Source organism: Silene latifolia, chromosome 2, assembly GCF_048544455.1.
Source record: "Silene latifolia isolate original U9 population chromosome 2, ASM4854445v1, whole genome shotgun sequence".
Lineage (NCBI taxonomy): Eukaryota > Viridiplantae > Streptophyta > Magnoliopsida > Caryophyllales > Caryophyllaceae > Silene > Silene latifolia.
The window spans coordinates 171602511-171629941 of NC_133527.1; the positions used below are offsets into that span (position 1 = coordinate 171602511).

The 27431-nt window shown below is 35.6% G+C and overlaps 4 protein-coding genes across 6 annotated transcripts; 3 read left to right on the forward strand and 1 right to left on the reverse strand.

The window, feature by feature from the left end:
- Positions 1-609: 609 nt before the first annotated feature.
- LOC141643360 (RNA demethylase ALKBH9B-like) lies at positions 610-5380 on the reverse strand. Its single transcript, XM_074452494.1, has 6 exons — positions 4917-5380; positions 3505-4089; positions 2642-2727; positions 1994-2304; positions 1615-1686; positions 610-1390 (listed from the first exon to the last, which is right to left on the reverse strand). The coding sequence occupies exons 1-6, from the start codon at positions 5071-5073 to the stop codon at positions 1126-1128; spliced, it is 1476 nt and encodes a 491-aa protein (XP_074308595.1). The 5' UTR covers positions 5074-5380; the 3' UTR covers positions 610-1125.
- A 5254-nt stretch (positions 5381-10634) lies between these two features.
- Positions 10635-11347, forward strand: LOC141643361 (uncharacterized). The gene has a single exon (XM_074452495.1). It carries the CDS (start codon positions 10729-10731, stop codon positions 11188-11190), a length of 462 nt encoding a protein of 153 aa, XP_074308596.1. The 5' UTR covers positions 10635-10728; the 3' UTR covers positions 11191-11347.
- Positions 11348-14442: 3095 nt separating this feature from the next.
- On the forward strand, positions 14443-18877 carry LOC141643364 (peptide methionine sulfoxide reductase A5). Its single transcript, XM_074452500.1, has 4 exons — positions 14443-14843; positions 16257-16369; positions 16464-16608; positions 18326-18877. The coding sequence occupies exons 1-4, from the start codon at positions 14556-14558 to the stop codon at positions 18521-18523; spliced, it is 744 nt and encodes a 247-aa protein (XP_074308601.1). The 5' UTR covers positions 14443-14555; the 3' UTR covers positions 18524-18877.
- Positions 18878-19458: 581 nt separating this feature from the next.
- LOC141643363 (uncharacterized) lies at positions 19459-26808 on the forward strand. Of its 3 annotated transcripts, none has more exons than XM_074452497.1 (9): positions 19459-19655; positions 22379-22441; positions 22559-22646; positions 24700-24879; positions 25066-25257; positions 25371-25571; positions 25671-25822; positions 25917-26043; positions 26523-26808. In XM_074452497.1, exons 1-9 carry the CDS (start codon positions 19474-19476, stop codon positions 26532-26534), a joined length of 1197 nt encoding a protein of 398 aa, XP_074308598.1. In that variant the 5' UTR covers positions 19459-19473; the 3' UTR covers positions 26535-26808. The 3 variants fall into 3 exon arrangements, with proteins under 3 accessions (XP_074308598.1, XP_074308599.1, XP_074308600.1); XM_074452499.1 differs by lacking the exon at positions 19459-19655 and adding an exon at positions 22238-22321 and having other exon boundaries at positions 22354-22441; XM_074452498.1 differs by lacking the exon at positions 22379-22441.
- The last annotated feature ends 623 nt before the right edge of the window (positions 26809-27431 follow it).

Sequence of the window (27431 nt, forward strand, 5' to 3'; positions counted from 1 at the left end):
GGGTAGGATCACCGGTGACGGGGAATTTGATGGATAGATTTCGAGAGGCGGTGTTTCGGTTAATCATGGTAACTGCCATCACCAAGAATACTACTAATAATAACAACAATTCAACATCATCAAGATCACCAAGAGGTGAACACAAGGATGATCATAATAAAAGTGTACGTCGTAGCTCATGCTACGTCCATGATCCTTACTCAAGCGAGGCTGTAGCGGATTGCATAGAGTTCATCAAGAAGAAGGCTGCGTCTTCCTCGCCGTCTAATCTCTCAATCCATGATCATGAACATGATGAGCGTAGTAGAACTCATGACGACTCAGTTAGTACTGACATTGTCATTCCCCTGCCAGTTATGTAACGTTTACATTGTTGATTTACGTGTTTTCTTCCATCCTTTTCCTTCATTTCCGACCTCTTTCTCATGTATAGCGTAGCTGTAAAAGAATAGTGCACTGCTAATGCAGCAGAACACGTAATCCAAGCGTCTTACCAAACTTAGATGCTATGTAAATACAGTTTCCTTCAAACTAGTCTCATTGACTCATTCATCTCGGGCCGATCTGTCGCAGAGGGAAAGTAGATGAAAAATATGCACAAGAAAGAAATTGTGAAACCAACAACTTTTCTTATAAAATAGAATAATACTGTATTGAATAACCATGGTTTCACATACACATTTAGACATTACAAACAAACATTTGGTATATTCTTATGAATCGTGAAGACAGCCACGAACTCAGTTAACAATGTAACCAGCAGATGTTGGCTCAAATAACAAGATATTTTCAGGATGGCGTCGAAGACTGGGGTTTGAGACCCTTTTGCATCAACATTGCCCTTCACAGCGTCTTGGAACCAATATAGACATCACAAACACCTCTACAAAGCATTGCAGCAGCTTGTTAACCACGGTTTAAAACCCGTCTTCAAAACCAAGTAAAAAGCAAATATCTTTTCCTGTCTTCAAAATCAAGTAAAAAGCAATTATCTTTTCCGGAGAGTATATACCCTGAGAGAAACCAATAGAACTTGGTATGGAACATGAAATCTTTGAGCATTGAGCTGATCAGAATTCACAAGCGAGTAGATAGAGAGTTTCTTCCGTTGACGGTATTAGCATATCAAAATTGTCCCAAATTTATCCTAGAACGTGGAGCCCTTGAGGGGCCTCGACCCCTGGCTGAATATCGAGGCTCTTCAGGCCTCTTCCTTTCAGACCTATATCCGCCACTAATTCCTTGTCTCACAATTTGAGGTGGGGCGGATGATGATTTGTTTGAAACATCGTCCTCGAAACGCAACGGTTTAAGACCTTGCAGGTCAGGTTCAGGAGCATAATAGACAGGCCGCTTCAATTCATCCATCTTCCTGAAAGTTATAGATATCCTAGGAAAATCAAACATGGAGTGAAAAGGCCGGTCAGTTAGCTGTGCATTAATAGTGAAAAAGCTTAAACCAACCCGTTCATTCTATATTCTATAAGTAAATAAGGAAATTATAAGAATTTGGATTATTCTCATTAGTCAATACAGTAGACCGTCTCATATGTTTGTCATTATACTACGAGAGTTTCGTGTGAAAACACAAAGCAACAGACCAAGAAATCTCACCTCTTGGATGGCACAGCAGGCACACAATGTTTGGCAACATCAGCTCCGTTTCCATTTAACACCAACACCGACCTGAAAGCCATAGCATCTGATATTACCATTTTTAGATCTAGATAAAGGCGACATTATCAATAAAATTACCCTAATGCCACGGAGAACCCAGCCGATGGATAAGGGGCCAGGCGCAAACAGACGTCAGTACAGGCACATACAAGGTTTCCTAATTTGATATGAATTTGCTACATATGATACTTGATACATTCTTAATAAAGAGTCCGGTGTACAGATATTAAGCAAAGCAAAGAATATATGGTGTCATTGGAAATGGAAATAAATCTACCATCATCAGTTATAGCATAAATATATGTACTGCACTCACCCAACCGGCAAGGGGATTGCAAAGTCGCCACTAAATTCACCGGGACCCTCGATCTTCAAGTCCGTCCCAAATAATATATTGCACTCGCTGAGGAAAGAAATAGTACAAAATGGCCGAACAAAATCATGGTTATCAATGTGTGGAGGTATGCAGTCTCCTTCATCATAAATGTTGACAATACAGCTGTCAGGAACACAAGATGGAGGAAGAACATCCCATCTGATCAGCCTTTTGACTATAACTTTGAACATAGAAGGTAAAGGATCGACTTCTTCCCTTGCAAGAATGCCTGGAGGGTTACCTTTCTTATCCTGCCATCAGGAATGTGAGATTTCAGATATCTATCTTCAAGTGAAATAAGCAACAACTCCTATTTAACTTTCAAATACGCTTTTGTTAAAGTAGTTTTAAAGCCACTTATCAAACAAAGCTCATATCCCTGCCACAAGTTAACTTACTGTAGCTACTAACAAGTCCTTTTTATAGGGCTTTTTGGGTGAACGAGTCTTACAATAATGTTCATGAGAAACCACCTTACAAAAATATTTATGATAATTCTACTCTTGAATCTTGACATCACATCATAAGACCAGGTTTGGATAAGATGGAAGCATTTATGTGCCATAATTCATTTTCACAGGAACTTACAGTTGCATAATTATAACAGCAACCAAACTGAATAGTAACACGTCCTTTGCCTTTCATCCACTTTCTTGGTGCTGTGAAAGTGCGCTCTGAAGAAATAAAAGAATTGTTAGGAGAAGGCGTTTTCATAGAATAAGCTTAACACTATCATAAATTAGCACAATGAAAAACAAGTTTATATTAAGCAGTGCTTCCCAAGTAAACACTGAACAGACAAGCTGTCTCTACTCCAGCTTTACTAAAACATGTAATCGGCCATACCCTCAGGCCTCAGCCCCTCCCCTCTATACTTATAGTTAATCCTTCAAAACCTGAATCAGTATTTGTACCTGAGTATATGATTTACAGTTAAAAATATTAAATTACAATGATCCTGTGAAAGTACCCCTTGCAAAATTCACAAGGGGGACATTTTACGACAACAAGGGAATATTACAAATTACTAAAATTACTTTAAGCATATCGAGCAAATGTAACCCTTCTAACAATCTCACTCGAAAAGACTTGGGAATGAAAAATCTCATTAAAAACAGACTCTGAAATGACGTGGCATTCAGTACAACAGCTATTTCGATCGAGATGCCAAATCAATCACAGATTACCTTCATTTAATAAAAATACTTGGCTATTATGGTATCATACAGAAAAGAGGAACATTTCCCATTGTAATTTGAACTTAGACAATAACCGTAGAAGGTACGAAATGATACCATGTAGCAATAATGGCTATTTTCTAAGGAGAGAGACAGAAAAGAGATAAATCGCTAAAAGGAGAAGGAGAACTAATAATAAATTTTAGTAGGACTAACTCGGTAAAGAGATTGAGAATTACTAAAAATAATTGAATAGTAGCAAGTAATACTCACCTTTCAGCTCTCCATTCTTTCCTTTCTCCATCAATTCATAGACGTGATCAACAATCCTTTTCTGCTCCACTGCACTAAATACACCAGTGTGCAGCTCTAGCCCATCGACAATATTTGTAATTTTGCCATTGACCCTTTGCAAGCAAATAAAATCCTTTTTTCTCCGAACATTTCTTAGCCTTAGAAACTCCCTTTGCTCCCTAGAAAGCTCGGTCTTCGTCCTAGTCTGTCCACTTGTTTCCCCATTTGACAGGTTATCTGGTTTATTATCCTCACTGTCTCCATCCCCTTCAAGTTCATCCTCTTGTGCCATATCAGCCCACGACATACGGACTCTCGGAGTTTCGAATTCGACAAGTCTTGAATCAACGATTATCTCTCTTGAAGAGGCATCTGTTACAACTGGTGATGCTGACCATTCATTTGCCCCATCCTTACAGCTACCAATTGAATTCGACTCGGTCTCATCTTTCCAGCTACCCAAGGAATGAGTATCACAATCATCGACGACTTTTTTTTCACTAATAGGCAAAACAATTGAAGAATTATCTCGAGAACTGGAAACTTCCTTTCCACCATCAACATCTGTGTAAAGCAGGGAACCAAATACCTCGATCAAAATAGGGCAAACACCAACAATGTCACATCGACCATGTCCTAGTTGAGATTCTCACGACTTTTCCGTTATAGCACCAAAAATTCATCCAAAAGAAGACAGAAAAAGTACAAAGTGATAAGCTGATAGGCTAGCACAAGAAGGTGGTGAAAAAAAGTGAATTTGACTTGATTCACACTCCTGAGATAAGTAACACACCAAGAATCGAGAACCACAAATTTAAGAAATCTCCTCATCCATATATGCAATACTATTCAATAAAGCTCCACAACCACAAAGCACAAACGACCACCTAAAAAACCGTCAACATAAGGTTTAGGAAGGTCCAAAGCGTACACAATACCGCTTCACATTAATCATCCATTCCATCGTTACCTTATACAGTTATATACAAAGAAAAACAAAGTCTAAAAAGATGTCCATGGACCATGATCAATAAATGTCATAAGAGTACTACTACAATTATAAAATCCTCATCCAGCATCAAATTTAACCAAACATGAGCATTAATTCTCCCTATCTATGAATTCAGGGTTTGCCAAAATTGGGGCATAACAACTCCATGTTAATCTATAACAAATCAGTGCCTGAATTAAGCATGTGATAACAAGTTACCAACTTTAATGAATACCAAACTCCCAAAATCACAACATTCAAATTGCGCAACATAAAGAGATTGTTTCCGAATAACCCAAAATTCAAATTGCGCAACATAAATTACAAAATCAACAGAATTGTAAAAAAAGTTGGGAACTTTCTTTGATGAATTAAAAAGGGTAATAATGAAGAAACATACGAGAAGAAAGAGAGCGAATGCGATGAGACAGAGTTTGTGTACAATTCAAACAAAGGTCAGACGAAAGAAACGGCAACCAAGTCGTGAGAAACTCGGAAGCAATTCGGAGCTCCGAATCGTCGTAGCGTCGAAGAAACGGATCTATAGGATCGGGCATCGTAATTGGCTGAGTCAACTCACCGATTCACAGCAACTCGATGAATAAAGAGATGGGAATTATGGGGTGGGTTTAGGAAGAATAAAGGAATATAATATTGGTAAGGTTTGAAATAGTGAAATTGTGGGTTAATTTATGAAGAATACGGAAGGTTGAAGAAAGTACAGTTGTAGAAAAAAGTAGAATACAGATCTTTGAAGGATTTCGTATGGTTGAGGCGAGAAGGGCGTGAGGAGGGAGAGGTGTCGGACTTGTTTGAATTATTCGTATTTTTGGAGTTTTTTTTAATGAGTTATGGAAATTATTCAATTGGTTTTAGGGCAAATTTGTCTGGATTTGTTTACTTTTGTGGTCCTAGATTCAGACTTTATCTAATTTTATAGTATCACAAGGTTTCTTTCCTTTTGGTGATTTTAGTAGTTATTTTAATTTTTTATTTCTTAGTTTAAGATAGTGTTACGGAGTATTTTGTTAGGATGTTTTTTAAACTGATCATTATTAATGGATAATCACAAGTTTACAAGAATTAGGAACACAAGCGGACAGTAAGATATTTGAATTCCTTAGACAAATATAGGTGATTTTTGTATAAATTTACGTTAACCTTCGGTTTTAAGTTAAGTTAACGAATATTTATACACTTTATCATCATCAATATAGGTAACTTTATCTAATTTTATAGTATCACAAGGTTTCTTTCCTTTTGGTGGTTTTAGTAGTTATTTTAATTTTTTATTTCTTAGTTTAAGATAGTGTTACGGAGTATTTTGTTAGGATGTTTTTTAAACTGATCATTATTAATGGATAATCACAAGTTTACAAGAATTAGGAACACAAGCGGAAGAAGATATTTGAATTCCTTAGACAAATATAGGTGATTTTTGTATAAATTTACGTTAACCTTCGGTTTTAAGTTAAGTTAACAAATATTTATACACTTTATCATCATCAATATAGGTAACTTTATCTAATTTTATAGTATCACAAGGTTTCTTTCCTTTTGGTGGTTTTAGTAGTTATTTTAATTTTTTATTTCTTAGTTTAAGATAGTGTTACGGAGTATTTTGTTAGAATGTTTTTTAAACTGATCATTATTAATGGATAATCACAAGTTTACAAGAATTAGGAACACAAGCAGTAAGATATTTGAATTTCTTAGACAAATATAGGTGATTTTTGTATAAATTTACGTTAACCTTCGGTTTTAAGTTAAGTTAACGAATATTTATACACTTTATCATCATCAATATAGGTAACTTTTGAGCGTTGGTAGGGACGGATAGTGTGCTTGAAGAACAATCCTACTATGTGCGAGAAGAATGGCATTGGAAAAAGATTTGGAAAATGCCGGTTTTGCCCCGTATTAAAGTCTTTTTCTGGCAATTGTGTAATGATGTCATTGCTACAAAGCGTAATATAGGTCGACGACTTAGTGGAGTAGCAATTGGGTATCCTATGTGTTTGTGCAATGTGGAGACGTGTCTCCATGTTGTATGGGGTTGTTCTTGGGTGGGAGGGGTTTGGGACAGGTTGGGCTTGGAAGTGATGAGGGGCACTGGGTTTGAGTGGGTGAGGGAGTGGGTGGAGGCTATGATGAGGGAGTCGAGGTTCAAGGAGTGCGTGGAGCTGATGACGGGTTGTTGGGCTATATGGGAAATGCGGAATAAGGTTGTCTTCGAGGGTGAGAGGTGGAGTGTGGAAAAGGTGTTATGTAGGGTGAGGGAGATTATTGCCGAGACACGGGGAGCTGAAGTGGAGAGGGAGGTCGTTTGCACTGAGGAAAGGAAGGGTTGGAGGAAACCGAGAGAGGGTTTGTACAAATCAATGTCGATGCGGGGACGATGATGAAGGGGGATGGGGTAGGGCTGGGAGCCGTTTGTCGGATGAGGGGAAAGTGCAGTGGGGAATTACAGTGCAAGAAGGGGTAGTGCGTGAACCAGCGGTGCTCGAGGCGGAGGCTATTTTGATGGAACTTGCTGAAGCGAAGGAGAATGGGCTAAAGAACGTGGAACTAGAGAGCGATTGTTTTAACCATTATTGAAGATTTGCGAAAGCGGAGACGAGGACGTAGAGGCTATTTACGACGATATTTATATTTTGTGTGATTTTTTTTGATATTCTTGTATTTAGTTATGTTAGAAGACTAGGTAATTGAGTTGCTCATGAGCTTGCTCATACTCGACCTTGGTTAGTAGGTAAACGTAAGTGGGTTGGTGTACTTCCTATGGACAACAATGTGCTTGCGGAATTTGATATAGTTAATGCTAATTGAGCCCTTATAGGTTTCTTTTCAAAAAAAAAAAAAATATAGGTAACTTTTGAGTATGATATAGAGTACCTGTTTAATTTAGTTACTTTCAAACACTTGTTTGTGTAATTTCGATGACAAAGTTTCATAAATCAATAACGTAATAAAAAAAAATCAATAATTCTTGTATGAAATTGTTTTATATAAGTGTTATTTTAAAACCAAATGATATTTTACCTAAGGGTATAACTTTACTAAAATAACTTTCACCAACCACCATCTATAAAATCTTATTAAAAAGTTAGCTTCAAAAGATTACGCAGACAATGTCACGTAGGATAAGGAAAAACCACGTATGCATTTGCAATGCCAAATCTTAATCCGCGTGTCACTCTAATCTATAAAATTTTATTAAAAGGCTACTTGAAACACCTATTAAATGTCACGTAGACATCGACTAAAAGCCACCTAGGATTATAAATATCACGTCGACATCAACTAAAAGCCACCTAGCAATAAATTATTTTTTAATCCACTCTTTTTTCCTTCTTTAAAAAAAATGCCATTAAAAGACTAACTTGAGTAGTATTTAATTGTCATGTGACAACTCTCAAAAACCTCCTAATTTGCTATAATATTTCATGTCTAATTAAGTTCTAATAATAATAATAATAACACATTCAAGATGTTTTATTATGCATTTACTCCACTTTTGTTTTTCCTCTTCTCTCATTCATTGTAAGTTCGTAACCTAATTTAAACTTTTCATCTGACTCTTGAATTCTTAATTTTAATGAATGTTATAGCATTTTTTTTAATATATATATACTTCATCTCTTTAAGTGAAATTACATATCTTTTGTGTATATCTTGGTATTGATTTTTTTAAGGTGTTTTTTTAACATTTCTATTAGTAAATTAATTCTAACCTCTTTATTTTGTTGTGTTTTATAGGATTTAATGTCATGATCTTCTTTGATGTGAATGCTTTATTGTTATGTTGTAAGTTACTACTTTCGCCTATTGTTTTATATTTCCATTTTTTTATTTGTTTAACCCTTTAATTTTCATATATGTATAGTTTCTACTTTTACCAGCTTTGAGTTTAACATGACAAACAAAACCTTATATTTCACCTCATTCATAATTTTTTTTTAAAAATAAAAAAATATAAGTTTCAAACACACACAAAAAAAAAAAATGATATGCAAACCTTTTATCTCCCTCACATAACTTTGGTTATCAATTTACCCTATTTATTTAACTTTATTATATTTTTAATGATGATCTTTTTGCTTTTCCCTCACCATTATATAATAATCATAATTTCCATGTTATTCAAAAAATTGGCATGTAAAGTACAATATTATAAAAAGGCAAGACTAAATATTTCACTAAGTCATCTCACTAAGTCATGTGTCATGAAAAAAAATTATTTTTTATTATCATGTGTCACGTGCTTATTAGTAAAAAAATTTAAAAAATATAAAGTCTCAAACATACAAAATAAATTAAAAAAAATTAATTCAAACTTTTTATCTCCCTCTCATAACTTTAGTCACCAATTTACCCTATTTATTTAACTTTATTACTTTTATTTAATGATGAACTTTTTGCTTTCCCCTCACCATTATATAACAATCAAAATTTTCATTTTATTCCAAAAATTGGTATGTAAAGTTTACATAGATAACTAGAATATTTTTTTTACTTTTTTTATTTATTGTATATTGAATTAATTAGAATCTTTTTCTTATTATGTGTTTTCAAATTGCAGGAGGATGATACATACTCACATAATTTAAAAATATTACCTTAAGCAACTTTTTATTAGTTGAATATGCAACTCTTTTCACTATGAAGTTTCATGCGGCGACCCTAAAACGGTAAAACCCCATCTATAATCTATACAATCTAAAAAAGGGTACTTAAAATGACAAATTTAATTAAATGTAACTGGAATTTTAATGTGACGTGGATTATCAATTTATAGTTACATGGCATTGATTTCATTCACTCATCTATAAATAAATCTATACAATTTAATTAAATGGTACCTAAAATGACAAATTTTAATGTGACAAAAGAATGTAAATGTAATAAACTTTTTAATTTCCTCTCATCTTTATACCCCTATTAATAATTAATACATTCTACTAATTTAGCATATCACTTTTTTCTTAAATGATGAATTTTTGGCTTCCCTCCTCATTTATACTACATATACACATTGACATATTTTTGTCTACGATTATCAACTCTTGTGTTATCACAATATCTCTACTTGTCTACCTTAAACACCTTTGAGATTTTATTTTGTCGGTCTAAACACTCTAATTCATTCAATCAATAAAGAAAACTTAAAATAACGCCTAAATATTTGTTGGAAGATAAACATTCATAGTTCATAATCTTTAAGCTGATTAAAACAATAAATTATTAATGATCCCGTGATTTTCACGGGCTCCAAAACTAGTTTCTTCATAATAAAGACATCAAAGTTGTTTTTATGCTCCCTCCATCCCCAATCAGTAGTTATTTATTCCTTTTGACACAAAGACTAAGGAAATTGATATGAGTGATTTTAAACCACACAAAATATACACTCCACTCACACATACTCTAGAAGATACCTCACAAAAATCTACCAAAAAAAGAAATAGATAACTATCACTCCAAAATGGAAATAGATAACTATTGACCGGGACGGAGGGAGTATTATTTTGCAATTGGGTTGGGTTAGGATTGAGGTGTATGACCCGTTTTATTATATGGGTTGGGTTAGGGTTGAAGGGTAGATGACCCATTATTACGTGACACGAACACACGCGCAACACAACACTACCTGTTTGTCAGGTCTACTATAGACCAAATAAGTATGATCGGGTCTGGTTTGAACCAAATTATACGACCCAATTTGGGTTTCGGTTCGAACCATTGAGTGAAACCCCGAACAGACACTCATACACTCATACCTAGACTTAGTAAATTGGCCATTTGGCTCGGGTTGGATCAGGTCACTTTGGATCGAATCATTTTCGGATCAACAATTTATCTGGTACTTTTTGGGTCGGTCACTTTGGATGCAGTCATTTTGAGTCGAGTCGAACTGGGCCAATCGGGTTGTTTCGGGTCACTTCGGGTCGGTTCGCTTTCGGGTCATACATTTCGGGTCATTTTCGGGTCTCGGATCAGCCTTATCGGATCGGATTAGTTTTGTCAGGTCTACGGTCATACCACATTTTTGGGCCGAGCCCCTATGAAGACTGAGCCCATACCTAATCATCATAACTCACAAGTTCACAAATACAACCTGCTCTCTGCACGACCATAATCTCAACTAAAGAAAAACAGAAGATAAGAAAATCCATCAACTCACCACAATCTCCCTCCCAAAACAAAAAACAATGAATGCCACCAAATTTCTACATACCCAACTCCTTAGACCACCATTAACACCCTCATTCCACACCTCAATACTCCTACAACCTCAACGCTTACGATCATCGCGGAAACTCAGCCCAATTAAAAGCAGCACGGACGACAGCGAGAGTGCGCCCCCAGACGCAGTAGAGATAAGGTTTCGTCGAGGGACGAGAAGGCGGCAGAAGGAGCAAGAAAACATGAGCAATGATGAGCCTAAGAAAATAAAGGTACAAAAAAAGTGGGAAGATATGAGCGTGTCTGAAAAGGCTGTAGAGTTGTACGTGGGTGAGAAAGGTGCGCTTTATTGGCTAAACAAGTTTGCTTATGCTTCCATTTATATCATCATTGGTGCTTGGATATTGTTTCGCTTTGTGGGTCCGGCTTTGAATTTGTATCAGCTTGATTCTGCTCCTCTTGCTCCTGAAGCCATGTTCAAGGGTTGATTGGTTTCAAATTCGTCGTTTGGATTGGGTTAGTTTGAATCGTATTATTATTAAGGTTTTGTCTATCGTTTATGTATATAGAAACTGGTACGTACAATTTCAAATTAGTTATTTCGGATTGTTTTCAGATTAAGGTATTTTATTTGATCGAGGTGGGTCATCTGAATGAGTTAATATTGGATTATTTGATCAAGCTAAATTCTGATGAGATACAAGTTGAACAAGATCAATCTGTATTAGGATATATATGTTCAATTCTCGCGATATGACAATTGGCCGGTCTTGTTTAGGACCGTCTTATGCTTACAATATTCGTTGAGCTCCACCTGAAGCAAACATAACATTTGTGACTTCTTTGTAACAATATCAAACTATTCAGTATTAACATGTTCAAGACTCAAGAGCTCGTTAATATTGCTAAACGATAAATCTAAGATGGAGAAAACATAGGGCAACAACACATGATCAAATAGAATTAGATCCTCCACTCTGAATGGACATAGTCTGAACTCTGAATCTTGGCAAGTCGGTAACTCGGTATTGTTCCCAATTATAAACAAAATCATACTTCATCCCAATTTTAGTGTCTCCTCAGTCCTCTCTAAGAGAAGTCTCTCGTAAAATAGATTTACAATAAAACATTGTAAAATAATAAGGGTTAATTGATAAGAATAATCCAAACTATCACTGATCTTCTCAAAATAATCTCAACTATAGTTTAACTCATAATAATCTAATCTGATTTTAACAATCATTTTTCTTCTACTGCACCGGCCTTAGGTGTGACTGGTTATTACCAGTTAAATTTTATTTTTTGCAGGTTACCTTTAAATTTGTGACACCAAGCATTCACCATTCATCATCTATTTTCTTCAATGTACAGAACCCACATTATTTTCCCTTAAATCTGTTTCCCCCAAATCTAATCATACCCTTTCATAATCTTCTTTAATGTACAAAACCCAGAAATATTTCCTCAAATTCCATCAATTTCATACATGAGTCGATCTTTGAAAAACTCAATTTCCCCCAAATATGGTAAATGAATATAGTGGTGGGTTTGGGAGAAGCGCGAGAATATAGAGACGAGTAAAACTTGTTGTTAACACAATCAGGCCACATAGATTATCTATCTCCCCTATTTCAAGATCCAATTTCTTACATTTTTAAGACTGAAAATGAAGCTTCAAAATTTGGTATATCTGAGATTGTTCCTCCCCCTCAAAAAAAAAATCTGTCATTTCAAATTTCAATAAATCAATCACTTTGCTTAATTCTAATAGTAATAGTAATAACAATTCAATTTTTGAGGTAAACCCTAGAAATATTGCTCCGACATTATAACCATGGTCTCTAATCTGAATTCATTTACCAAATTGGTTCAAAACACCCAAATTCGTTTACCAAATAAATGAATAAATAAAACAATTAATAAGGGAGAACAAAATAAATAAAAATACCGCAAAATCAAAATCGAAAAAGTAATTACTTTTTCCATCGATTCATGCTTGAAATGGATCCCAGTTTTTAAAAATTAGTTGAAATGAATTGATGGTTAAATTGAATTGACTGGATTTTTGGGTATTGATTTGTTCATTGTAAATGACAAAATTTTTAGTTTTTATATTCTGGTGACGAAGGAGAGGAGTTGAAGAAGATGAAGTTATATTATTATTGTTATAGTGATTTATATATATACTCCCTCCTATTCTTCTTTTTCTTCCCCTTTGGATGGGGCACAATATTTAAGGAAGAGAATAAAATATGAATTGTGAATTGGGTGGGGTTTGGTGATAGGAGAGAGGAATGAATAAAATAAGGAATTGTGAGTTGGGTGGGGTTTGGTGATAGGAGAGAGAAATGAATAATTATGAATTAAATAAGGAATTGTGAGTTGGGTGGGGTTTGGTGATAGGAGAGAGGAATGAATAAAATAAGATTAAAAGTTTCCAAAAAAGGAAAGGGGAAGAAAACCTGAATAATCCGTTTTAGGAAATAGGGAAGAAAATAGAGAATAGGAGGGAGTATATTTTTTGAAAGGGGTGACCTGATTAGATGGTAGTCGGTTACTTGGTTCTTTTCGAGAAGAGGAAGGTATTAGCGCGGTTTATTTTGAGTTAAAATGGAGTTTGGATTATTACGAGAAGATCATCAATAGTTTGGATTATTTCTGTCAAATTATGGTAGTTAGTGGAGGTTAGTGGAGGTTATTAGAGTGGGGGTAATTAAGTAAAGTTATTGACGGTTTTACAATTACCTTTGTGTGCAAACTATGTATACAAATATTATTGCCTCTCTAAATTTAAAAACGAAAAAAATAAGCATTCGATATTGCTCCTATATAATGAACTAGACCGAATCACGAGCCGGGCTTCTCTAGCCAAGCCTTGCACCAGTCCGTCTAGGAGGGCGAGCTGCACAGGTCGGGCTAGGGTGTCCCTAACCCGCCGGTATCTCAACAAAACAAGTATACAATTCAATCATTCCAAGAAAAGCCACCGGCGTCATAGTCACTCCGAATAAATTTAAGGTTGTTTCCTCCACGATGATCTTTCACATTACTTTTGCGAAGTCTCCAACACAGTAGTTGACCATAGTTTTCGAATTCATAACAAGGTAAATATTTTAATACAAAGTATTATGTTATTATCATTTATTTCACAAGTTTTGTGATCAAAGTTTTAAAAATTTCACTCTAGAGGTAGATGTGAAAGATCATCAAAAGGGAAAAAAACATCTTGCTCTTAGACTTGTAGAGTTGTACTCAGTTTGCACTTGTACTCCTATGGATAAGTCAAAATCAAAATCTTAGAGAAAAATTGTAATCAAATAGCAATTCTCCGTTCCCCCTCTTCTTCCTTACCCTTCTTTTTCCGCCCCTCCCTTTTCCGGCCAAACACTTCCCAAGGGTAATTTTATTTCTAAGAAATGGTTTCAACATCAATTTAATTGTAATGCTACCCACATATTGTAGATGAGTAAGGGTAATTTTATTTCTAGTTAATATTGTACGGAGTGGATCATTTTTGCTCATATATGATATACCCCGCTCCTTTAATAATTCGCCCATCCCTTAAAAATTTTCGCGGCTCTCGAAAGATCATGGCTCCACTAGTCCACCACTAATAACTATTTATAATTAAACCATTATATTACATTTTGCTATCTTATTTACTTTAAATGGGGTAAAATAATTCTACAATAAACTTATTATAAAAGCGTCTCTTAAATTTAGGACTTCAAAGTTAAAATATGGTCTACCAACTAACGAGTAACGACCCCCATAGACACAAACCGACCATTCTATCTTTCACAACCCCTCTCCTCTCATCGTGGAATTGGGGTCTTCGGTGGCGACTGGCGAGATGAATCTCAAGGCACGACCAACACCCCTTCTACATTCCCCTATTCTCCTGCTCCTTCTCATCGCCACAACATCCGCTCCCACTCCGACCCTTAGCATCCGGATACCGGATCGGGTACCCGAACCGGCAACCTTAAAAATGGCGGTGTTTTCCCTCGGATGCTTCTGGAGATCCGAAGCTGTTTTCGGCTGCTTAAACGGCGTCGTCCGAACCACCGTCGGATACTGCGGTGGTTCCAAACCTAACCCTGAATACCGTAGCTTAGCCGATCACGCCGAGTCCGTACAGGTTTCTATATGATCTCGCAACCAATTGTTTACATTTTTTAAATTCCCGCTCCCATATTAAATTAATTAATGTGTACATTTGGTTGGAGCGTAAGGATTACCCTCTCCATCTCAATCATTTGTTTAACTTTTATATTCTTTTTGAAGGGTATTTTAATTAAAGGTAAGCAAATGATTGGACAAAGGTATTCAATGTTTAATTGCCAGTGGCGGAGCTAGAATATGCAATTTATTTTGTTGGTAGCTCGATCCTTTGTCGTAGCCTGTCGTTCCGCATTTAGCAGCAGGGTACATTTTGGATTAGGATGGTTATTTGATTAGGTATGTGGAAACTTGTGCATTATTGGCGCTACAAGCCTCTAATACTGATGTTCAGTAGAGTACAAAAATTTGATTTGAATGTTCTTTTAGGTAGAATGTTAATGCTATTAAGACACTGTCGCATCATCATCATCATCATCATCAGTGGCTATATGTTAAGAAACCAACTCAACCAAAAAAGCTTCAGCCCAAGATCGATTTTATACTCTAACACGCCCCCTCACACGAATGCCCATTGGGCTTTATGTGTGGATGCAACTAAAGGCCTCCGCAGGCCTCCGCATACCTGGTGATTAATATTCCACTTTATTAGAAATTGGGGGGCGGTGAGATTTGAATACGTGACCTTTTAGTCACATGGCTCTGATACCATGTCAAAAAACCAACTCAACCAAAAGCTTAAGCTGATGGTTGGAGGCCCAAGATCGATTTTACTCTTTAACACTATAGGAGAAAAATATTATGATAGTGGGGAAGATGACAGATAGTTAAGGAAACGAAATGGCATCCGTTGATTGGTTTTGGGAGTATGATGACGTAGCGCCCTGCTAGAAATTAAGAATTTTTGGTGTGTTGTTTGTATTTGATGGTGTGTAGTGGTGGTCTCAAGGTTGAGCGTTTTCTGATATGAAGGAAGCCAGATGATACAAATGTTCAGGGAGCTTTGTAGAGCTCAGAAGAGCAGTGTGTGAAGTCATTCCTCACTTGTATATAAGTGAAGCTTATAGACTTATACTTGTATTGAAAATGGCGTGCTTGTTTCCATGTAGCTACGTTACTACATATGGCAGCGACAAACTCCTATTTCTCTCTTTTGGTGGTGCTTATACATTTTCCCCCAACTTTAAGCCTACTATTTTTAAAGATCAATTCGTGGTTATATCAGTTAAGTAACGTTGATGTTTAGGAAATATCAACTTAGCGGCCAATATGAACTTTTTTTCTCTGGGTCGTTAAGACAGCCTGGACGTTTTTTACACAATGGGGGCTGGTAATGTGATGAGAACAATTTGATGTTCGAGCTTAAGACTTGTGGATGTGTCTCATTCCTTGATGATCGTTCTCACATATTTGACTTTTGAATTCAATTTAGGTTGAATATGATCCCAAGATTATTAGTTTCCGGCAACTTTTGGAGGTCTTCTGGTCTAGTCATGACTCAAGGCAGGTGTTTGGCCAAGGTCCTGATGTTGGTAACCAATACAGGTTAGATTATTTGTGCGGCCCCCGACTCAAAGAAAAACGTGCTTCATGTGATGAGTATTCTGTATTCTTACTCAGTGAACTCTGTCATCCACAGATCAATAATCTTCACTAACAGTACTGGTGAGTCAAGACTTGCAGCTGTCACTAAAGAGAGAGAGCAGGCTAAATCAAAGAGCAGTGTGGTCACTACCCAAATTTTACCCCTGGGTACATTTTATCCTGCTGAATCTGAGCACCAGGTATTGAAGTATACTCCATCTGTTTATGTTATCCACTAAAGTTAGTTTTCTCGTGTTTTTACTGTTTTTATATGGCCATGATCTGGGAAAAATGATCAGATCCAAATTGTCCCCACCTGGCCAGAAAAGAACGTAGAGCAAAATTGTTTTGACCTAATAATGTTCGGAAATTACTAATTTGAAACAAAAACTTAATAGCCTCGGTCAAGACTGCGATTGATCCATCCCATATATACTAACCCAAAAGGTCCAAAAGCCAAGCTAACCTGTACTTGCAACAACCCAAGAGTCGCGCACACGAGCCTGACCTGATTGAACCTTTTATATAATGCTAACAATTAAGAGTAATCTTTTGCAATCTGAATACCTGTAGTACTGAACTTGAGGTACGGTTGAACAAAATTATACGATGCGATTTTATTATACGTATCCGATACGCTATACAGATTTAATTATGCGGATTTCCGGATATCCGATACGAATTTCCGAATATCCGATGCGGTTCTTTAAAAACCGTATCGAATAAGGATCGGCAAAATATGAAACCGGATATACGGTATCCGATACGGTTGCCTTTTTTCTAGAATAAAATATTAAAATATATACATAAATCACAAAATATCCAATATGTTGGTGATTAAACCTTATTAGTATTAAACTTTATAAGTTATTGACTCTTATAACTTAAAAACACTTTTAAGTTACGTACAAAAACCAACAATCACACATAGAAAAGAAAAAAAATATATTAATTTGCATAAGAGAGGTTGAAAACCGGATATCGATACCGGATATACGGTTTCCGGATATACGGAAAAACCGGATATACGGTTTCCCTGTACCGGATAAGGATACTAAAAAAGAAAATTTAAAAAACCGGATATCCGATACGGTTTCCAAAACCGTATCGGATATCCGGTTTTGCTCACCTCTAATTTGAACTACTTGAGATGTTTTTTATGATGTACCCCTGTGTTTTTTCAGATTCTACGATATACCATCGGTTTTTCAAAATCACACAAGATACCCCTGAAGTTAATAATTTGTTCTACAAAGGCTGTTCTTTTGGACTTAAAGTCACTTAATTTAAGTTAACTTCAGATCCTATAAGTTCAGTTCAGTTCAGATCCTATAAGTTCAGTTCAGATCCTATAAGTTCAGTTCAGTTTAGATCTTATAAGTTCAATTCAGTTCAGATCCTATAAGTTTCAGTCCAAAAGAACATGGCCAAATAACCCAAGTGTTGCAATTTTACGATTTTAAATATTATATTTGGCCGATTTTGGATGAGTACCCAACCAAAATTTGTAAAATCATTAATATAATCCTTATTTTCTCAACAATGTACAATCAATTTTTTGTGACAATATGTAACCATTAAAAAACTCTAATTTGGATACTTACGGTATTTTAGGTGCTAATCTTGGAATTTAGGGGTATATCTGATAACAACAACATCAGAGCCTTAATCCCAAAATGATTTGGGGTTGGCTGACATGAATCATCCTTTGGAACCGTCAAAGGGTGAACGCATACCTCAATGCGAAAAAATAGAAAAGAAAAAGTGGGTATATCAGATGTTTCTTAAAAATCGAGGGTATATGTTAGAATTTGAGAAGACATAGGGATACACCGTAGAAAATCCTTTTTTTTTTAATCTTAGATGGTCATGTACTGTTCAAATTACTGACACGGTTAGTCTATGGAAATTTTACAGAAATTCGAGCTCAAAAGAAGGCCTTTTCTGCTTCACTTGATCGGCAACTTGCCGGAAGAGGAGCTTGAGAAATCAAGCTTTGCAGCAAAAATGAACAGTTACGCGGCAGAACTTTGCCCCCCAACGATTCAGAAGCAAATCAATGCAAAGATTAATGATATTATCAGGACCGGTTGGCCGGTTTTAACAACTATTTAGAGATAGTAATGTCCAAGTTAATTGAAGACATCGTTTCAGAATTCAAGATCAGTTCTCAGCCACATAAACAAGATGTATTTCAGATGATCTGACGGTAGAAACATTGCCGCCTTAGAAATATTTGATTTTTTCCCAAAAGCTCCAGGTATGGACAAGCAAGTTGGTTTCGCGCTGGATTCGTCCTCAGAAGCTCGGAGCTATCCTTGTATCTGTGTTTGTTTGTTGTAAAATGGTTGTAGAATTCAGGGTACACTTTTAAGTAACTAATTTAGGACTTCTCCGGGATTTTGATCATCTACATTATGTATTTGTCGCTTAAAACTTGAGAAAAAGGTAGTGAATTTCAACGATTTATTCTCGAATTGTTGTGGACTTGTGGTCCATTTGGATGAGTTTTCCACTTCGAATTTCAGAAAACGACGAGGGCATTGTATATTAATTGCCGATACATGTTGGATATTAATTGCTGATACATATTGGATATTTCATATTTTCATCGTTATCTTCCAAGTCCGTTATCAATTATAGGTTGGTTAGAAAACTCGTCTCGTTCAATAACAAACTAGTACAATGATACTTGTTAGCTGATTTGCGTTAGCTCGACCAGCAAGGCAGCAAGGTGCCACGATCTGGATCAAGCACCTCATTCTGAATCAATAAGGTGCTTACGAAAAATTGGTACACAACACAATTAAGGTTTACAACACCTCATTTCTGAGGTAAGTATGCCTAAATTTGAGGTCAGCTTTGCTGATGACACTAGGTTGCACGGACACGTCTAATATTGGGCGTTCCTGTGTCGGACAAGGACACGCCTGGAAACGTTTTGGACACGCCAAAAACCGTGTCCTATTTTTTTTTTTTTTTTAAAAAAAAAAACCGTGTCAGACACGGTCCGTCCAACTGGGTTGGACACGGCCCGTGGCTTGTGGACATACCTAATATTTCATATGAATCATATCACGACATCAATTGTCTCCAGTTCTTCTGGTTCTCCTTCACTCCTTCTACGCAATCGCCACTCCCCACTTCGCCAGTCAGCCTCGCCTCCTCCGGCTGCCGGCCGCCGCTATTTCTTGGTCGCAGTCAGCCTTTCTTGCCGACGACTTCTGCAGTTCTGCTCACTGAACAGGTAATTTTCTGAAAATCAATCGATATTATTTATTATTATTGTTGTTGTTGTCGTTATTAAATCTGAGGGTTTTCAATTTGGATATTGTTTGTTTGATTTGGGGGTAATTTCGAAAATTAGGGTTTAGTTGATTTGGGGTAATTTTCAGAATACTTTCCCACTGTCTTTCATGCTTCCTTTCAACTCTAACACAACCAAGAGTCCATTTAGAATTAGTAAGGATCAATTTACCGAAGAAAACAAGCAGATTGTGCGAAGACGGTGATGAAAGTGATCGGAGAATTGATAATAGAGATTAAAAAATTGGAAATTAATTGAGAAATTGCATACTGCAAGCATACTGTAGCTCCCTCTTACTTTGATTGATTTTTGTTTTGGGGAATATAGTAAGGATCAATTTACCGAAGAAAACAACTTGTAGCTCCCTCTTACTCTTGATTGATTTTTGTTTTGGGGAATATAGTCATTCTTAAATCTGAAATTTGGCCAACTTATTATCATTTGAAAAAAATTCTAACAAGCATACTGCAAATGACACCACTAACCCTTCCATTTGAAAATTCACAACCTCTCTCCTTACTGTGTTCTACTTCCACTTGATGACCAACCTTCAATTTTTTGGCACTCTTTTTTATAGATTTGCCAACAAATTATCTCCAACAATTAATTTATGTTTGCAAAGATTTAGCTATAAGTTTAAGTATAACAAATTTGGGGATTTTTTTTAGTTCTAGGGTTTGGCAAATTGATCTGGTGTAATTGCAGTAAGTTTTTTCTTTATCAACCTACTCCCTCCAATTCACCATTTTCTTCCCTTTTCCTTTTTGCACAAAAAATAAGAAATTGAATTTGGACCACACAAAACACACTACCCCACATATTATTAAATTTGGACCACACAAATCAACCCAAAAAAGGAAATAGGGAAGAAAACCTGAATAATCCGTTTATGGAAATAGGGAAGAAAATAATGGATTGGAGGGAGTATTATACTCCTCTGATGCGTCCAAGTTCTATTGATTTTTGTTGTGGTTGGTTCATTTTTTTTAATGAACATGGAGATTGTCGGCATTCAATCAGAATAATAAGGTATTGACCTTCCAAATAACAAATTCTGAATATGAATTTCGTATGTTGCCCAAACAAGATATTGGATTTGAAATTTTTTATGTCGCATTTCAGAATTAAAATGCATAATCTCAAATCAAATGCTTGTTCCCAAATACTACCGAGTTTTGATTAATTTGTTATGTTTTTTTCTTGATTATGTGAAAATTTAGTTCATATTTTACTTACCCTTACGTGAATATTCAATCACTATTGAGGAAATCCGGAAAATGTGATTGGAGGAAAAATTTGGACAAAAAAAATTAAAACTTGGAGGAAGAAGGAACAGAGAAGAAGGTGAATAAAAGAAGAAAGAAGAAGTTAAGTAAAAGAAGGAAGGTAACCTGTTAATATAAAGGGTTAACCGGCCAGAACCTGCTAACATAAGGGTTGGACTAAAATAAGTTAAATGATAGGAAAGATCAGATTAATATGGGAAAATCGATAAGTTGGATTAAATGGGGAAGACGAGACTTAGTTTGGATTATTGTTATTAAATAACCCAAACAATTAATTTAGTTCTCTATGTATACTCTACCTACCAATTTTTTGAATAAGGTTGAAAATTCATTCTCCTGCAATATTAATATAAACAAAAATAAATAAATCATATTCCTCAAAATAAAATAAAAAATAAATCATGAGATTCTAATTAATTCAAAACATAATAAAAATAAAAAGCGAAATAATTAATTTAGTTCTTTAGCTATACCTTACCTACCAGTTTTTTGAATAAAGTTGGAAATTCATTCTCCTGCAATATTAATACAAACACAAAAAATAGTAACAAATTAATATAAAACATACGAAAAATAAAAATCGAAACAATTAACTTACTTTTCTATGTATACTTCAGGTGCTATTTTTTTGAATAAAATTGAAAATTAGGGTGAATATAATAGTTATATATATGAAAAATTCTATTACTAACTCTCTCAAAATTTTATGAATGAAAGGAAAATAAAAAATATGGTACATAAATACGGAGTATATATAGTCGTGATGAAAAGAAAGTTAAAAGGTCATTTCCTTAAATAAAGGAAATAATGGTTAAATAAATAAGGTAAATAAATAGCAAAAATTATGAGAGGAGATCAATGGTTTACAATATTTTTTTTTTCTTTCTTTTTTGTGTTTATACCTTATATTTTTTAATTTTTTTAACATATTTTTTAATTATCTTAAATTGGTAATCCATGTTACTTTTTTTTGCCATGTCACATTAAAAGTTGTCACGTCACAATTAAACTTGTCATGTCACATTTTTTAGATTAGCCTTTTAATAAAATTTTATAGATGGGTCTAATATTTGGGCTAAACCCAACGTGTCCGACTCGAATGGAACAAGTTCAAGTAACAAGTTCAAGTCTCGTTTTTCAGACCCTATAGACATAGATCGGATTTGGGTCCAATAACAATAATACGGGTCTGGGTGTAGGTTGCAGGACCCGGATAAGACCATAGGGCATAAACCAATTAATTTTAACAAGAAACCCCAAAAAAAAAAGATTAAACCTAAGGTAGTTGAAGAACATATGCAGTCAGACACTCAGAGACATTAGTACATTACCCTTTCTCCATATACCACCTGTAACTCCGTTGCCCTCTTTTCTTAGCACGCTAATCTCAGACATGGACGAAACTAACACTACTTTGATCAGCTCCGAAAACATACGCAAGTAAGTTCCTCATTTTTTTTTTTTTTTTTTAATTTTGCATCTGTAAATTTCGGTATTTGGTTTACTGAGTGATACATTATTATTTCAATTGTTTTTGTTTTTGTTGTATAATGACAGAGAAGTGCCTGATTTAATTAAGGTGTTAAAAGAGATGAAGGTTGGTTTAGATACAGTTACAAGCAAGGTTCAAGCTTTAACCTCAAAGGTTAGGGTTTTTGACTCGTTTCTTATCAAACTTCATTCATACCATTTACAATTCTCCGTAGATTGTTTATTGTTTATCTACTTTAGTATGTAGATGATGATTTTTGAGTGATTCTAATCCTGAAAGAAATACTACGATGACCTAGGCTTTGCAATCGATTTTACTTTTGTTGAGAATGCCGGTTATTGATTTTTGATGCTGTGAATTTACTCGTATAAATTTGATTTGCATTCGAATTTCCTAATTCCTTGTTTGGATAAGAGGGTTTCATTTTAAAATGTGAATTCACGCGAAGTCTACTGTGGGAAATGCATGAATTTTGGATTTCTGAATGTCGGAAGCTCAAGCTTGTTCCGCTTTTCCCTCTCCTATCTGACTACTACCTTGTTTGCCTCTCTCTATCAAACTTACTACTCTCACTTCAAAAGCCATTATTATAAGCCATTTTTTTTGATATAATCTAAGAAAACTAGATTGATCCTCTAGGGTCGGACCAACCTATCTCATCCATTCGAATGAGAGAGGTAAGTTGAAGCCATCGACTTTCAAACTACCTCGAAAGTCATTGTTGGCCTCACGAAAGCAATGTTTAATTATCACTTATTGATTGATGCATCTCATTCCAATTTCATTTGAATTTGTTACATCTATAATTTAGGTCGATTAAAGTAATAGCTGATATCGATTGGTGATGACACAACAACAAATTTATGAGATAGATGTTTCATGCACCTACAAATTGTTATGTCTTCGTTATATGTGCTTTTGGAGGAGTTCATTGTGAATTAATTTGGATTTTAGGTTTGTAGAATTAATTTAATTATTCTCTGTTGTTTGTTTAGTTTTCATTGTATTGCGTTCTAATTGTTGGGTTCATATTGAATCTAGGTCTTGCTTTTGGATATGTTGGTGCTTTGAGTTCTGAGCCGATGTTTTAATTTTTTACTTTTGGATACTAATTTTATTTGCTATTGATTATGCTTTTTGTTTGATTAAAGTCTGGTGTCTTAAGTTTCAAATAGAGCTGATCAAATGGCCCAAGCCCATCGGCCCTACCCGACCCGGCCCGCTTTTTTGAAGGGCTTGGGCCTTTAGTTTTGGCCCAAAACAGCCCATGGGCCGGCCTAAAACGGCCAAAAATATTTTGGGCCGGGTTTGGGCCAAGCGTTTGGCCCGACCCGGCCCATATTTATTAATAATGAATATTTTTTCTAATAAAACCTATTAAAATAGCGTTAAAGTTATACCCAACTCTTTACAAACTCAAGCATATTGTTTTAGATTTATAAAACAAAGTATACATAACATAAATCATATCTACGAATGCATGATTAAGCATTTTAAAGTGGCGATATTTGTCTTTATTTTATTTTAGAGAGCAATTCATATGCATTTCATCATATTTTGTACAATTCTATACACTATGTATGTTTTAAAAGTTGTAACTGAAGGTATTACGCTAATTATTTCCTAGGGTAAGTCGTAAATTTTAGGGCCCGAAAAAGCCCATTTAGGCCCAAAAGCCCGCATTAGCCCATAAGGGCCGGGTTTGGGCTTGCTAAATAAGCCCACGCATTTGGCCCGACCCGGCACGGCCCACACAAATGGGCCGCTTTTGTTAGAAAGGCTCGGCCCAAGCCCGCATTAGCCTAGCCCATGATCACCTCTAGTTTCAAACTCCAAAATTGAAAATCTTATACATACCAACTACCAAGTAATGCATTTGTTTTTGAAAACTTGTTATGTGAAATATATAGGTTCCGCAAACAACAGATTATGATTTGAAAATCATAGCTTCAGTTTCCTAATCTAAAATCAAGATTTCAAAATGAATCCCAGTTTCCAAACATATCTAACCGCAACTGTGAATTCTATATGTTATCCATGCTTTTATGGTTTCTATAAGGTGGTCGCTTGAGTGAATTCAGGGGAGTAAAAAGAAACAATTTAGAATCTTGCTTATTGATTTATCATTTGGAGAACACGGTTAGTTGTTAGCTGATATTGGATTAGTCATCTCTAATATAGGGATGTGCTTTTACATGAATAACAGGTAAAGGAAAAACAATATCCAACAGCGGAGGGGATAAGCTATTTAGAGGCAAAGCATTTACTGCTCATAAGTTATTGTCAGTCACTTGTCTATTATCTTCTTCGCAAGGCGGAGGGATTGTCGATAGAAGGGCATCCAGTCGTTCGAAGCCTCGTAGAGATCAGATTGTTTCTGGAGAAGGTTTGTATATTCACTTTACCTCGTAGGTTTTCTAGAGTGAGGCCTTGTAGAGAAGGTTGTTCTTTGATTTTATTTGGTTTGTTCTTGATATGATGTGTACTTTTTTAGTGTTGTATACTTGTATGACATTGGTTTAGTGAATACCCCTTTGTCTGATTATGAGTATGACCGGGAACATGCTGGCAGATACGTCCTATAGACAAGAAATGTGGCTATCTTATTGAAAGACTGTTAAGAACTTCAGCAACTGATGCTATCAAAGTGGATGAGGCTATGAAGGGAGCAGAAGAGAACAAAAAGGCTGAGGATTTACTAAAATACAGACCCAACGCAGACAATCTTGTCAGCAAAATGCCGGAATCTAGAGTGGATATTGAAGTAAGTATTGATCTCTGATTCACAGCAACTCTGAATTGTTGAGGCCTTGGTTGGTCTTCAGTTACCCATTTGTTCTTCTATTGCCTTCTTAAAATCTTTGTTATTTCTTTCAGGTTAACGGTGACGGTCGTGGTCGTGGTGGTGTCGGTGTCTACCGGCCAGTCAAAATGGTTCCAACAACAATGGAGGGAGATGCTAAGAAGGGCAAAGATAAGAAAAATCTCAATCGGAAGGAGGAACATGATGCACGAGGAGCAAAACGGAGTGATTATGTTAGGAGTTTAATGGATGATTTAGAGGGTAGGCCCGAGGAGGTCAGTTTTTTATGGTTATTCTGATGCTGTTTATTAGTGTTCATTAACAGCTGTGTAGCCGCTGATTTGAACTCCTATTATGTTGCGATACAATAACAGGTGCGTGAAAGAGTTGGAGCTGAAAGCAAAGATTATGCTAAATATGTTGAACAATGGGAGAAACGAGAACAGCTAGAAGAGGAGCAATTCAATCGTGCTCCTATTACAAAAAGAGAGAAAGCGAGGATGAAACAAATACAGAGATACAATGGGTATATGCTCTTCCATATTCAAATTTTGTTTTGAACATAGGATGCTTGCCTAATTTCTGTATATTTGTACTTATTTCTAAATTATCTTGTATAGATTACTTGGCCTGGCTGATTTCCGGGATGAGATCAGAGCGTTGCCCTTGGGAGATGATGATGCTGATGGATCAAAGAAACGTTTTGGTGGTTCAAACAGCATGGAAAGGAAGCATAACAAACGCAAGGTATGCGAAATCTAAGTCTTAAGTGAATCTGGTAACACATTGTGTCCCTGCGGTATAAAAATGTGCATGAAACTTAGTGGTGACTCGTTATGCTATGTTTAAGTAGCATGCTAAAAGATTATAGTTCACTTTAATCTAACTTGGCCTGAAGGAGGATCGTCGTGATTGCTGGATCATACTTTTATTTACCTATCGGTCTTTCGTTCTGGAAAGACATCACTGTGTTTAAAACAAAATAACTAGAGAAGTTTTTAGACAGGCATGCGTGTAGCTTTTTCGAATATATGAAACCGGATATACGGATGATGTTAGAAAGGCAGCTGAATTCCACTGGTGTGAAGGTTTTATATATTGGATGATGTTAGAAAGGCATGCGTGTAGCTTTTTTGAATATATTGGATGATGTACCTTGTTTTGATCTGAGAAGGGAAGTGGTATTGTTTTGTATTTTTAGCTTAACGTGCTCCCTTTCTTTGCAGAGGAAGCATTGACTGACGTTGGCATTCTCCGGGAAGTTGGTTATTTCTGCAATCTTTATTTCCAGTTCCCGCTGGTCCTATTTAAAGCCTAATACCAGAATTTTACAATGTATCCAATTTTGTGCACCCTCATCTATATCTGAATTCTGATCCCAAGTGTATCAAGTGACATGGTTTTATAACTCAACAATTTATCCGTATAGATCAACTCAGTTGAAGCTTTCAAGGCTATGTGCTGACATTATAGGACGATCAATTTAATTGAGATGCACAAGTTATATGGAACAATTATGTATCACACAGGCGATCAATTTAATTGAGATGCGCAAGTTATTATATATATTGCACAGGACGATCAATTCAGATGAGAATGCATAGAAACAAAAGAAAACGGGGTTTGATTTTCACAATTCACAACAAACGGTAGTTAAACTCTAAACCTTAAGAATAAGATGAAGGCTTTTGCACAACCCTAAACATCATACGGAACATTTATGTACCGCATAGGATGATCAATTTAAATGAGATGTGTAAGACATTATGTACTCCATAACAATTATATACGAGTACTGCATAGGACGATCAATTTAAATGAGATGCAGAAGTCCACGATACATAGAAACAAAAGAAAACGGAGTTTGATTTTCACAATTCACAACAAAGAAATCTACAAACGTAGTTAGACATTGAGAAAAAGTTCCATTTGCAGTCTGTTCCTGAAATATATATTGAGAAGGCATTCTTTTCGGATGTTTTTGCATGTTTCTTCTATATTGATGTTTCTTTCATCGTCAACTTCTCGTTACTTCTACACTGACTAATTCAGAAGCATTTTGAATGAACTTGAATAAATTCTTGTTTTTGAACAAGAAAGTAAATATATAATCGATTTTTCAGTTGACATTTCAA